General features: G+C 54.1%; 2 protein-coding genes and 1 pseudogene across 3 annotated transcripts in view; 2 read left to right on the top strand and 1 right to left on the bottom strand.

Annotated features, from left to right (window-relative positions):
- Positions 1-7,567, top strand: part of PRRC2B (proline rich coiled-coil 2B) — a 69,911-nt gene extending 62,344 nt beyond the window's left edge. The window contains exons 31-32 of the mRNA XM_017849905.1: positions 1,784-1,865; positions 3,113-7,567. Coding sequence (XP_017705394.1) covers positions 1,784-1,865; positions 3,113-3,247 — 217 coding nt within the window. The 3' untranslated portion in view covers positions 3,248-7,567. The remainder of the gene's footprint in view (positions 1-1,783; positions 1,866-3,112) is intronic.
- On the bottom strand, positions 5,148-7,528 carry LOC108513934 (uncharacterized; annotated as a pseudogene). The gene has a single exon (XR_001881059.1). The product of XR_001881059.1 is annotated as an uncharacterized LOC108513934 (transcript).
- Positions 7,568-10,300: 2,733 nt separating the features above from the next.
- The window catches only part of POMT1 (protein O-mannosyltransferase 1), a 21,001-nt gene continuing 18,096 nt past the window's right edge, over positions 10,301-13,205 (top strand). Inside the window, exons 1-2 of the mRNA XM_017849902.1 lie at positions 10,301-10,606; positions 11,784-11,935. Of these exons, the coding sequence (XP_017705391.1) occupies positions 11,814-11,935 (122 nt within the window). The 5' untranslated portion in view covers positions 10,301-10,606; positions 11,784-11,813. The remainder of the gene's footprint in view (positions 10,607-11,783; positions 11,936-13,205) is intronic.

The following is a 13,205-nucleotide window of genomic DNA, read 5'->3' as shown; positions in this document are numbered from 1 at the left end:
TCCTAAAACAGGACCCACTGGCCACAGGGCTGCATCCTGGCAAGGGGAGAAGCATGGCCTTTCCTAGCATCTTTTTCCTCAGACTTGCCCTGTGACCCCTGCCAGGGGACTTTTTACTGCTGGGCTTGTGGGGCCGTTCCTTCCACACTACAAACCAGCACCCTCTTTTTGCTTCCTTTGTGTCTGTCTCCACCTCCAGCAACTGCCTCAGGGTCCCTTAGCTGGATACTCAGGTGGCTCTGTCGGATGCCGGCGAGAGCCTCTGGTCCACTGCCTTTTCTGCCCGTGCTGGTGTGTGAAGGCAGCATGCTCTGGCCCTGAGCTCCGCGGGCTTGTACAGTCCACCCTTGTTACATGTGGGAGAGTCCTGAGACCCCTTTGTGTTTATAAATGAGTGAAACAGACCTGCCTGACCCATGGTGCCCTGTGAGGTTAATACCATCAGGCGCCACGAGGTGTCCCCACGACTGCACAGGTACTTGCAGACCCGAGGAGCGCTCTGCAAGCCGGGCCCCCATGGTCTGCAAGTTGCTCCGGCTGCGCCCCCTCTGCCCTGCTGCCCTTTGCCTGTCTTCCGTCACGGCATTCCACTCTTGTACCTTCATTTCCAGAGAAAGGGGTTTTTGTGAATTTTCCTCCCATTCTTTCTTTTCTGTTCTTATTTTCACTCTCCTGGCTTCATTTATTTCTGTTTTTAGTACATTTTGTTTTCCTACCATGTCTATCATATAGACCAGAACATCAGGACTGTGTGAAAAAGATAGCTGGACAGTACCGACCATGGAGCGGAACTGGAAGGAGGAAGGCAGCTGCAGGTCTCAGCAGATGCTGTCCTGCTGCTGCCACAAGCAGATTCCAGAAGCCTCTGGCTACAGAGCCTTCCTCAAAAAGGCAAAAACCAGAGAACAGAGCCTCACAGGACAAGAGTCGCCTGTGTCTATGTAGTTGTAGGAATGAATGGCAGCAGATTATTCTTTGGAGCATATTTAGACAGTGGAAGCCTTAAACTAGTAGCTTTGTTTCTATGGTGTTTTAGGGGGGTTGGGGAATTGCTATAATTGTGTTTCCCAAAGTGTTCTGGAAATAGAGCTGCTGAGATGTGCGCTGCAAAAACAAGGGTTCCCTGGTCAGGTCCTTGGGGGAGTGCTGTCCCCCAGGTGGCCTGCTGGGGAGGGTGTTCACCACGCAGAGGCTGAGCGGCCCTAGGTTGAGAGTCCTGTTGAACTCTGCACACGGCACTTAGGCTTTTTGACCGCAGACTTGTTTTCCACGTAGCACCTAATCAACATCCCTGGGAACTAACTAGTGGTCAGTGGGACACATTTAGAAGTATGTTGTACATTTTGGTTCCCCCACCCCTTCTTCTAAAAAGTTAAGACTAGAACAATACTCGGCACAGTTCTGGCTCATTGTCAGGCGTCTAGGCCTTTTGTCTGGGGCACTGCATCATGTTGGTCCAGACCCTGAGACAGCCAGTGTCGCTTTCTGCACAGCAGGACAGCCGTTCCCACCTGTACAGGGCCTCGGCCCCCCTCTCTTGTGGTGCGTCTCCTTGAGCTCTGTCCTGGAGGTGCTGGGGTGGTCAGTGACGGCCACCCCCTCACCCATCTGCGTTCTGGGCTGTCTTAGGTCTATGGTGGTTTTCCATCCCACGGACTGTCCCGAGCACGCGCCTCTGGCCACAGGCCCTTCCTTCCTTGTGCCTCCTCCGTGTGCTAGGCTTTGACTCCATTTCTGTGGTGACACGTTGTGTATTCTCAACCCCTGCCTTTGGTTTTTTCAGGCCTAGCTCTGCTAGCCCCAGTGGGAAGCCCTCTGGATCAGCAGTTAACATGGGCTCTGTGCAGGGACACTACGTGCAACAGGTAGAAGATGGCTTTCCAGACCCTTCAGCCCTGGACACTTAGGCCTGTCTCCAAGCGCCAAAAGAGAAGGGACTGTCCAACCTATCTGAGCGCTCCTTGTCTAAAGAGAGCCATGCCCTAGCGGTTAGAGCACGGAACCAGGAGCTGGGCCGTCCGCGTCCCTCCTGGCGAAGGCATTTCTCCTCTTGACGGGCGTCTGGATCCTTCCTTGTCCTGCAGAGAAGGGAGGATGCCGATTCCTCTGAGGAGGTGGTGCTGGAAGGTGGACCAGCCCTGGCAGGTCGGGGCTGAGGTGCCCTGGGAGACTCGGTTAGGTTTGGGGGTTGGCTCTAGGAGCCCGGGTGCGCGCGCTGGTTCTACTCAGTGGTGTGTCTCGTTTTTGTCTTGGCTGGGTGGGAGCACAGGTGACGTTAATTTTACCCATATAATGAAAAGGACATCCAGTGTATTTTCCTGCAGGCACTATTCTCTTCTCTGTTCTCTAAAACATGCTGAGGCTCAGAGCTTAGGCCCCTCAGACCTGGGTTTTGAATTAGTCACTGTGCCTGGCTGGTAGAGGTGGGCAGTGATTGCTCTCATTGGTTCCCTCGGGGGTCATGAGAGTTGTGTGGAATGAGCTTCTAAAGCTTTCTTCCAGAGGTCAGACCTGGTGGGGGGCAGATGCGCTGACTGCTCTGTGACTTCCCCACCCACTCCCTGTGTAGAGCCACAGACCAGGGGAGCCCTGACTAGGAATGGGGCCCCAGGAAAAGGTTACAGAGTGGGAGTGGTAAGGGGTTTGGCTGAATCGTGGCCAGAGATCTGTGGGGGCCAAGTCTGCCTAGGGCCCCAGCAGACAGTCGGGGGCTCCGAGACGTGCAGGGGGCACTTGGATCTACTCGAAGGGGCTTTTTTGCCTGCGGGGCAGGAGGTGCACTGATTTGAAAAGGTTCTTCCAGTTGGCCTTGGGACCAGAACTGCTTCCGCCCTGGGATGTGCCATGGCGGAATTCTTTGTGGAGGACCCGGTGTCTTCCTGCCTCTCCGAATCACTGCACTCGGGGCTCATGGGGAGGGAGCAGAGAGGGCACTCGCGCCACTTTCCTTACTAGGAGGAGGGTTTCTAAGTCTGGTCCTTCAGCCAAGGGACGGACGACTTAAGGGAGCTTTCCCTGCAACTCAGGAGCGGGAAGGGAGTGGTGGGAACTATGTGTCCAAACACACTTCAGCGCCAGGGTCACTTTGTTTTTCCCATTCATCTGTCCAAAGGCAAAACAACGAGTGGATGAGAAACCCAGCCTGGGAGCCGTGAAGCTGCAGGAGGCCCCCTCGGCTGCCTCCCAGATGAAGCGAACCGGAGCGATCAAGCCTCGGGCTGTCAAAGTGGAGGAGAGTAAGGCCTGATGGTGCCTGGCTGCCACCTCACCTCGCCCCACTGGGGATGGTGCCGCCATGCGGCCTTGACATAGCCGACACTCGGGAGCCTCACCAGATCCACCGTCCAAATGCCTGGCCCGGACTGAGAGACCTCCCTCCTCTCCACTCCCGAAAGCTCCGTTGTCAACCAGCTTGCACCCGTGGATATATGGCATTGACCCGCTTGCTTTGATAGGAAACAAAAAAGCAAACGACACCTTCATCCCATGTGCTCCCACCGTGACCGTGGAGTGACGCCTCCCGTGCAGTGCAGATCCGCCCTCCCTGCCTCCTCCCTGTCCTGCCGCACAGCCAGGGCGCCTTCTCAGCAGTGCTTCCGGCCCAGCCGCCCATTCCGAGGCACAGGGGTTTGGCAGCAGGGTCATTTTACTTTGAGGCTTTTTGTTTTAAAATGTAGCCAAGGTTTTTACAAAGGGGAAAGGAAAAGAAAACCAACGCAAGCTCCCTGTGTATAGCTGAACTTTTATATGTTTCTCGCCAGCCCCTCCCCTCCCTCCCATCTCCAGCCTCTGTCCTGTTTAATTTGATACGTCACTGCAGTACCTTAAGAGGTGACTCTTAAGAATGCATCCCCTCCTGATTCCTCAGCTGGTTCATCTTTGAGGTTATTTGCAAGAAGAAATGGAGGCTCTCGAGGGCACCCGTCGTGAGCACTCTGGTGCCTGGCTCCCCGCCTGGGAAGCAATGGGTTGCGCAGAGCAGCAGGCAGGTGGCAGCGGCGGGGGGAGTCACAGTTGGGTTCCAGCTCCTGGCCTGATGGGCCCAGGGTGCCTACAGGCAGCCCATGAAGATGGTGACAGTTTTAGCATGAGAATCACACAGGGTCCCTGTCCTGAGCTCCTCTAAAGCCAGTGGATGTGCTGAGCACTAGAGACCAATCATGGAGATGGCTGCTGGTGGCTCCCAGATTGGCCCAGATGGGATGAGCTGAGACACCACAGGCCCATCCCAGGCCCCATGGGCTCTGCTTCTGGGGCTCCATACCCTGCCCCTCAGGGGCGCTGTTTTTCACGCACTTCTTTCCTTGAAGCCTTCCGTAACCTGTTGTTTTCCTTCCTTCCTCTTCTGGAGCCTGCTGCTTTCTCTGGACCCGTCTCCACCTCCCACACAGCTAGTTCATCGTGAACACCACTTGGTGGCAGAGGAGTGGACCTGCGTGTGGTCCCCACGTGAGGCTGCTGGGAGTTTGTCCTTTTCCTCCTTTGCTTCACTCCCAGCAGCAGACCCAGGTTGTCAGGACAGGAGGGCCTGACCTAAGCAGCAGGCATCTGTCTCATTTGTCTTCAGATGACCGGGGCAGGGGGGGCAGGGTGAGGCTGGGTGGAGGGCTGACCAAGGTCCAGAGGGCCTGCGCAGTCTGCAGGGGCAGCTTCTCCAGCCAGAGGCTTGTGTGAGCCATCGTGTGCTGGGCTTGTCGTTTTTAAATAAGAAACAAGGAAATCACTCCAGATTCTGTCATTCCGAGGAAAGGGAAGGGGACAGTTCAAGTTTCTTAGCTGTTCTTAAGGGTCATTGAGCGTCTACCTGCTCTTCCAGAGGAGGCCAGCTCAGAACACCGTGAGGAGAGGGCCGGGGATGCACCCCCCCAGAGGCTGCCCTCGGCGTCTCATGGGTGCAGGACAGCACTCGGGCTTGGGCTCTAAGCTCTGTGTCTAGTGTAGAACATGGGGAAGGAGCATCTTAGGAACTGCTAAAGTAACTTCTTACTGCTCTCACAATTCTAAGGAAGTGGGAGAACGGCCTCCTACAAACAGCGCCCACCCCAGAGCTGCCTGGGAAGGTGCAGTTTTACTGAAAGCTGCTTTACTGTTCACCTGCATCTTTCAGCAGCTCCCCTCCTGCCCTCCCCTGGTCTTTTCCCTCTTCGTCCCCAGTCTTTACGCTTGAGTCCTTTCCCCAGGGGCTGTCCACCTGACAGTTCCGGGCATTCCCTACCTGAGCTGCGTGTCTGCTTTTCCTTCTCCCACTGCAAGTGGCTGCTTGTGGGGCCTGGGATGAGCCCTCTTTGTCCCTATCCGCCCCCCTTGCCAAGCCATTCCTGGGTGAGTCCAGGCCTGCGGGAGCCACACATTCATCTCCACCTGGACATTTGAGCCACATGGCGAGACCCCTCCCACCTGACGCGGTGGTGCGTGTGATCTGTCGAAAGAAAAAGCCTCCCGGATGCTGTTAAAAAGATAGACCCTTCAGGTGAACCTGACATCAGACCCACAGTACTTGCTGTTTGAGAAAAAATAAAAACATAAAGGTCACCTGTTCTCTAGCCCTTTTCTCTTACCCGGTATTTCCTTCCTTCCTTCTCCCCGACCCCAAATAAAAAAACAAAAAACACTAGAATTTATTTATATGTATTGATGTTGTAGGTCTAGATGAAAAAAAAGAAGTAAATGTTTCACTGCTCTATTTATATATAATGTCTGAATTAATTCTGTGCAGGAAAGGCCAGGAAATTGCATGTGAAGTTCGGTGCAGTCACCACCTCTGTGTGACCTGAGCTGCAGTCTCTTCGCTGAGATGCAGATTTTAAATGAGACTAGGGGCTGAGGGCAGGCCTCAGGCCTCCCAGCGCCCCAACCCCTCCTTGGTCTGATTAAATGCAGTTCTTAGTGCAGAGACTTTTTAAGGTGCAATATATCTCTTCCTTTCACGTGGTTTTAGAGCCAAGCTCAAGGTAGTAGGATGTAGGGTCTTATTTTGTTTTCAAACCCCCATCTTCAGAGCGCAGATACATGCAGAGGCTTCTGCCAGGATACAACGGGGCCTTGGTGGGAACAGGTGGAGACCAGCACTTGCCTTTTCTGCTGCTGAGTGGGGGGTCAGAACCCACGCACTTTTGCCTGCTAAAGTTGCCCTCCTCCCGATGCTGGCAGCTCTGCCTTTGCCATCAGGGCTGCGGCGCATTGCTCAGCAACCAGTGGCCTTGCGGTGGTATTTGTCCACTGTCCGCTAGAGTGGGATGAAGTCCAGAGTGTGGGTGTGCATCTGAAATGCTCATCCACCCACTGGGAACTTCAATGCCAGCTGCATTCGGTTTGATTTTCTTAACTGTTGGCTTCTCCCCCCAGTTTTTTTTTTTTTTTTTTTAAACATTAGTATTGTTTTCAAACTTGGAATTCATTGACAGTCTGGCTCTAGGTTCCTTAAGGGAGAAAACAAAGGATGACTTTATTTCACATTCGAGAAAATCAGTTCAGTTCCAAAGCTGTGGTCCTTCCAGCCACTTCTAGGGACACTGGGGTACATTGTTAAACATTGACATCAGTGCTCTCCAGCTGAGCTGTCACCCTCCTGTCTTCTGGATCTGCCTTCCGGATGGTCAGTGACGCCTTCTGGAAGCTGAGTGTACACAGGTGCACGGCCATGCTGTGGCTTGGCCTGCTGCGGCAGCGTGGCAGCTCTGGTGGAGCCTTCTCCCTTGCCATTTGGTTCCTCTCTGCCAAGTAGCTGCAGGCTGCCCCTCAAATCTTCATTTGTCCCTTTTCACTTCCTGCAGAGCAAGCCTAGGTTAGAGGGTCTGCTGGAAATGGCCTTTGAAGACCAAGGATACCAGAGTGTGTGTGCTCTGTCATATTCTGCGATGAATGGGAAACATAGGCTTCCAGAAAGTCAGCTCTCTTCTGAAATGTGACGGACCTAAGCAGGAAGTCATCCAGGACAGGAGTGGCTCGGTGTTGGAGATGGACGCTGTTGCCCGGCCATGCTCCACCAGGGCCACCAGTGTATATCTGGCTGGTGGTCTTCGGGCACGTGAGACCTTCTTCACTGTCTCCACCCCAGTTGGTGACCTCCAGGATGGTAGTGGCACCCCCAGAGCCCCATCTTCAGCATGTTCTGGAGCCTCGGAGTGGAAATCTCTGCTAAGGCTCTGTGTGGACGCCTTTCTCCCATGATCTAAAGGGGACACTGTACTCTTAAGCTTTTGACCTCATGCCTTGTGTAGTAAAAAAGGATTTGGGGGTTTTCGTTGGGTTCCTGAGAGGGTTGTGTTTTGTTTTGTTTCCTTTTGTTTATGTTTCGGCCTTTCCTCTTTGTCTTTCCATGTAGACCAGATATTTGAAAGGGCAGACGATGGCTAGAGGTGTAAGTGCAGCTTGTTTAGACGTTATTTCGGGAAACTTACCTTGGATGGGAAATGGAATCGTGGATTCACCAGGCCGGTGCTGGCACACTCAAACCCTCGCCCTTTCCCTCCGGTTCAGTACCTATTGTTTCTCCTTTCAAATATGTGATTGTACTAGCTCTTTCCATATGAAAGAATTCTCCTTATTTAAATAAAAAAGTTAAAAAAGATAAAGCTGAACATGCTTTCTCAGGTTGTACATCCCTCTTTTCTTGGTAATTTGACCAGAGAGAACTACAGATCAAAGAGTTCTAATTTTACAGAGTTCACATGGAAATTAGGAGTGGCACGGCCAAAATGCCTTACCAGAAGCTGTATGGGTAGAGAAGGGACTGAAACCCGTGGTTAAGAAGCATCTTCCAAATGCGGCAGCACCAAGCACTCTCCACTCTCTTCCCACGGATGGCATCTGGCTGTGTGCAGTGCCTGCCTGCGGCCCCATCACTTGCCATGAGAAATGAGCTGGTCAGAGGAGGTAAGCATTTGGTGTGGTGTGCGGTGGTGTCACCTCCAGCAGTGCTTTTGCAGGAAGTGGGTGCAGGAGGATTCTGCTGTGCTTTGGGGTGGGGAAGGAGCAAGCCACCCAGGCCTGCGGCAGCGAAAAATAAAAGGTAAGAATGAGTTGAGGCAGCAGTTCTCAGTTTTGCCATTGCCTCACTGTGTGACCTGGGGGAAGAGTCAGTCTCCTTAATCATAAAATGCAGACTGTAATAGTATCAACCTCATGGGGTAGTGCGGATTCAAAGTCACCAGTAGCTTTTAGCTTAGTGCCTAGAACCAGCTAAGAAAACTTACAAATTACCTCCAAGAAAGAAAACGCTGTTTCCACGAGAAACACCAATCCCTCAACTTCCTTCTAAGCCTTTTGACTGTGGAAGAGAGTTGGGGACCTGGGCACAGGCATCTCGGCTTTAACCAGCCACACTCACTGCCCTGATTCACTGCTCCCTAGGGACAGGTGGCTCAAAATCTCAAAAGGAGATGGGCCCTGAAGGAGGCTAGTCCTGAGGTTGGGGACTTGCAAGATGGAGGCTCTCAGTCCTGAGGCACCACCACTGTTAGCATGGCATGAACCAAAGCTCAACAGCCCAGCCCCACTCCTTCCTGGGGCCCAGGGAACCTTCCCTGCCCACCGTAAACACAGTTTGCCTGCAGGCTCTGGCCACAAACACAGGTGAGCCCCAGCTCCTTCCCTCTCTGTGGGATCTTGGGTGAGTCACATAACCCCTCAAGGGTAAGCCATAAAGAAGTAACCACTAAATTCTCAACTGGTGTCATCTAATGCTATGTTGACCAACATGGAAAAAAAAAATCTTGCAGACAGCCAAGAACCGTAATTAAGGTTATTAAACCTGCAGTGTGTCCTTTTGGTCTGTATAAATTAACATACAAATAGACCAGGAGATCAAGAAGCCAGGCTGAGAAGAGTGATCCATCAGCCTGGTTGCGTTGCTGTCAGTTACCCTGCTCTGGGTGCAGACTGTTCCAGGGAAAACATGGGAAGGGGTGCATTCACCCAACCAAAAGTACCATGTCTGCCCCAAAGCAGGCCTTTGGGAAGGCTCTTGACCCTGAGCACAGGGGGCTGGAGAGGCTGATGGAGAAGGAGCCCTGGGAAGGGAGGAAGAAGCCTCCAGTCTTCTGCCACGGAGTTTAGGGGAGATGCCCCCACTGGAGCCTCTGATGGTCTTGCAGCCCCCACTCATGTCCGGGGTTTTTTTTTTTGGTTTTGTTTTTTGTTTTGAGACAGGGTCTCACTCTGTAGTCCAGGCTGGAGTGCAGTGGTGAGACCAAGGCTCACTGCAGCCTCGGCCTCCCTGCCCCAAGCGATCTCCTGCCTCAGCCTCCCTTGTAGCTGGGACTGCAGGCGGACGCCAACAGGCCCGGCTAATTTTTGCATTTTTTTATGGAAACGTGGTCTTCCTATGTTGCCCAGGCTCTTCTGGAACTCAAGCGGGCTCACGCGATCCTCCCACCTTGGCCACCCAAAGTGCTGGGGTTACAGGTGTGAGCCACCGCCCCCGGCCCTAGGTGCTTTTTAAATGCACTTACCCTCAGCCACTTCACTAGATGTATGTGCAAGCAGATTCGTGGCATCGATGTTTTTTGGCAAGAAAACTAGGAGCGCCCATGGGCGTGGGAGCACGCACCTGTGGTCTCAGCTGCTCTGGAGGCCGAGGAGGGAGGATCGCTTGGGGCAGAGAGGTCGAGGCTGCAGCAAGCCGTGGTCCTGCCACTGTACTCCAGCCTGGGCGACAGAGGGAGACCCCCTCTCAAAAAATTAAGGCCGGACGCGGTGGCTCACGCCTGTAATCCCAGCACTTTGGGAGGCCGAGTCGAGCGGATCACTTCAGGTCGGGAGTTCGAGACCAGCCTGGCCAATGTGAAACCCCGTCTCTACTAAAAATACAAAAATTAACCGGGCGTGGTGGCGGGTGCCTTTAATCTCAGCTACTCGGGAGGCTGAGGCAGGAGAATCGCTTGAACCCGGGAAGCGGAGGTTTTGGTGAGCCGAGATAGCGCCATTGCACTCCAGCCTGGGCAACAAGAGCGAAATTCCGTCTCAAAAAAAAAGAAAAGAACTAGGAGCAAACTGGCGCGCCAGGCAGAACGCCGTTGTGCAGACGCAGATTTAAGATCTCCACGCCAGATGGAGTGAAAAAGCAAGGAGCAGAAGATGGGTGGGAGCCCACTGCGCTTTTAAAAAGCTGCATGTCTGCTTAGAGTACACAGAAATCCTGGCACACAAAGCAGTAGCACCCAGGGAAGCGAACTCCCGCGTTTCACACCTGCTTCTCCCTCGGGCCCAGAGCGCTCTCCCGCTGCGCACGCGCGTCACCCTCGCCCAATGCGCACGCGCGCTGCTACCCGTCGGACCCCGCAGGCGCAGTGAATCGAACGTCGAGCAGGGCGGCGGGCGGTGCGAGGTGCTGAGCGGCCTCACCCCCGACCGTCGGCCCAGTAGGACGGTTCCGAGGCGTTGCCCGGCGCCGGGCGCGCCTCTCCCTGGACTCGGAGAAACGCGGGTACGTTTGGAGACACCGGGGACCGACAGCCCAGCCCGGACTCGGGAGAGTCGGTGCGAGACGAGGGCGTCCAAGTCTTGCCGGAGCTGGGGGCGGCGTCCGCCGACCGAGTCCCGCAGTAAGAGTCCGCGGCGCGTGCAGCCTTAGGGAGGAAGAGCGTGCTGCGGCTGCAGCCTCAGGGTGAGGACGGAGCTGGGGCCGACGCAGCCTCAGGAGTTGGTGGCCGGGACAGGTGCGGCCTGTGGGGAAGAAGGGCCGGCCAGGCAGATGCGGTCTGCAAGGGGAGAGGAGGTACTCCCAGGACAGATGGGACCTTTTGGGAGGAAGGCGCTCAAGGCGGGTGCAGCTTAGGGAGGGAAAGGCGCGTCCAGGGTAGATGGGGCCTGAGGATGCCAGCGGGGCGCCAGCGGCCAGTTGCGGCTTTGGTGTGAGACAGGATGCTGCAGGGCGGATGCATCCTCAAGAGAAGCGGCGCTCAAGGGAAGATGAAGCCTGGAGGAGAACGTGGAGGCGCAGGGTGCAAATGCACCCTCCAGGCGAGAAAGGGAGCACCCGGGGATGATGTGCCGCTGGAAGAGAAGGCAGGGAGGCACTGGGGGCAGATGCATCCTGAGGAGAGATGAGGAGGCCTCGAGGCTCGGCCAGGTTGGGGTCCCTGGGCCGAGCAGCTGAGATGGCACCCAGGAGCTGCCCAGGGAGCTGTGGCCCCGCTGTGGGCTCCTGGTCGTCCGGGAGGGAGGGGAGAAACCCTGGCATTCCTTAGCGGTGTTCTGGCTACCAAGACGTGCTCAGCTGGTTTTATGGAATGAGTTGTTGTTGTTGTTGTTTTGAGACGGTCTCGCTCTATCGCCGGGGCTGGAGTGCAGTGGCCGGATCTCAGCTCACTGCAAGCTCCGCCTCCCGGGTTCCCGCCATTCTCCTGCCTCAGCCTCCGGAGTAGCTGGGACTACAGGCGCCCGCCACCTCGCCCGGCTAGATTTTGTATTTTTTTTTTAGTAGAGACGGGGTTTCACCATATTAGCGAGGATGGTCTCGATCTCCTGACCTCGTGATCCGCCCGTCTCGGCCTCCCAAAGTGCTGGGATTACAGGGTTGAGCCACCGCGCCCGGCGGAATGAGTTGTTGACAGGAGTGAATGTCCAGTCCTGAGATCCCCTGAATTCCCACCCGAGTTCACTGCTAGTGCCCCTCACCCCACATGTCTACCTGAACCAAGGGTCCAGGAACTTAGGCCTTTCTTAGCAGCCCGGCTGGGCTGTGGTTCTCTCAGCGCGCGTCTGGGAGCCAGGTGGCTGGGGATTCCTTTTGTAGCTTCTCGGGAGCCCTCATTGACCACGGCTTCTCCCTTCTTTTCTAGGGCATCTGCCTGAGCCCACTTTTCTACAAGATGTGGGGATTTTTGAAGCGCCCTTTAGTGGTGACGGCTGACATCAACTTGAGCCTTGTGGCCCTGACTGGGATGGGGTTACTGAGCCGGCTGTGGCGACTCACGTACCCGCGGGCTGTGGTGTAAGCTAAGTGACTCCATTCCCAGGGTGAATCTAGAATTGTACTTTGTGATAGGAGGAGCCTTACAATAGCATAAATGGGAGAGTGAAATCCTGGCTTTTTGGTGATAGATGTTTTTGGCAATGAGAGACCAGTCTGTCCCCAGGACAGCCCCAGCAGAGTACACCTTTTAGGTCTTGCCTTCTGGGTCTGTAGCAGGTGAAATTTGACCCATTAAATAGGTGCAGTAGAGGAAAATCTGGTTGCCAACCTTGGGTAACAGTTTTAAAGTCTTGGCGGCAGAGGATTGATGGATTTGGAAGTGAGTCTTCACAGTTGAGAGCACTCAGAATGTGTTTTTGTCATAATGGGAAGTGGTTGCTGTTATTATTGAAGGGCTCTTTATTAACTGATTAATGCGTGTTTTTTGTTTTGTTTTGTTTTGTTTTTGAGACGGAGTCTCGCTCTGTCGCCCAGGCTGGAGTGCAGTGGCTGGATCTCAGCTCACTGCAAGCTCCGCCTCCCGGGTTCACACCATTCTCCTGCCTCAGCCTCCTGAGTAGCTGGGACTACAGGCGCCCGCCACCACTCCGGGCTAAGTTTTTGTATTTTTGGTAGAGACAGGGTTTCACTGTATTAGCCAGGATGGTCTCAACCTCCTGACCTTGTGATCCGCCCGCCTCGACCTCCCAGAGTGCTGGGATTACAGGCATGAGCCACCGTGCCCAGCCGTTTTTTGTTTTTGTTTTTGAGATGGAGTCTTGCTTTGTCGCCCAGGTTGGAGTGCAGTAGGGCCATCTCAGCTCACTGCAGCCTCTGTCTCCTGGGTTCAAGTAATTCTCTGCTTCATCCGCCTGAGTAGCTGGGATTTATAGGTACCCACCACCACGGCTGGCTAATTTTTGTATTTTTAGTAGAGATGGGGTTTCACCATCTTGGCCAGGCTGGTATTGAACTGCTGACCTCATCATCTACCCAACTCGGTCTCCCAAAGTGTTAGGATTACAGGCGTGAGCCACTCCGCCCTGCTGCATGTTCTTTTTGAACCTTTTATTATGGAAAACGTCAATCACATACAAAAGCAGGGAGACGAGTATAATGAATGACCCCCCGACACACACGAGTGTATTCATTACCCAGCTTCACCTTATCAGTTCACAGCCAGACCCCTCCCTGCAGGGGATTTTACTTTGAAGCAAATCCTAGACATACTGTATTCGTAGATAATTCAGCAGTATGTCTGTAAAAGATGAGGATTTTTTTTTTTTTTTTTTTTTTTTTTTTTTTTTTT

Source organism: Rhinopithecus bieti, unplaced genomic scaffold (genome assembly GCF_001698545.2).
Source record: "Rhinopithecus bieti isolate Rb0 unplaced genomic scaffold, ASM169854v2 scaffold_31823, whole genome shotgun sequence".
Lineage (NCBI taxonomy): Eukaryota > Metazoa > Chordata > Mammalia > Primates > Cercopithecidae > Rhinopithecus > Rhinopithecus bieti.
The sequence above is the reverse complement of the archived record's forward strand: the minus strand, read 5'-3'. Positions and strand labels throughout refer to the sequence as shown.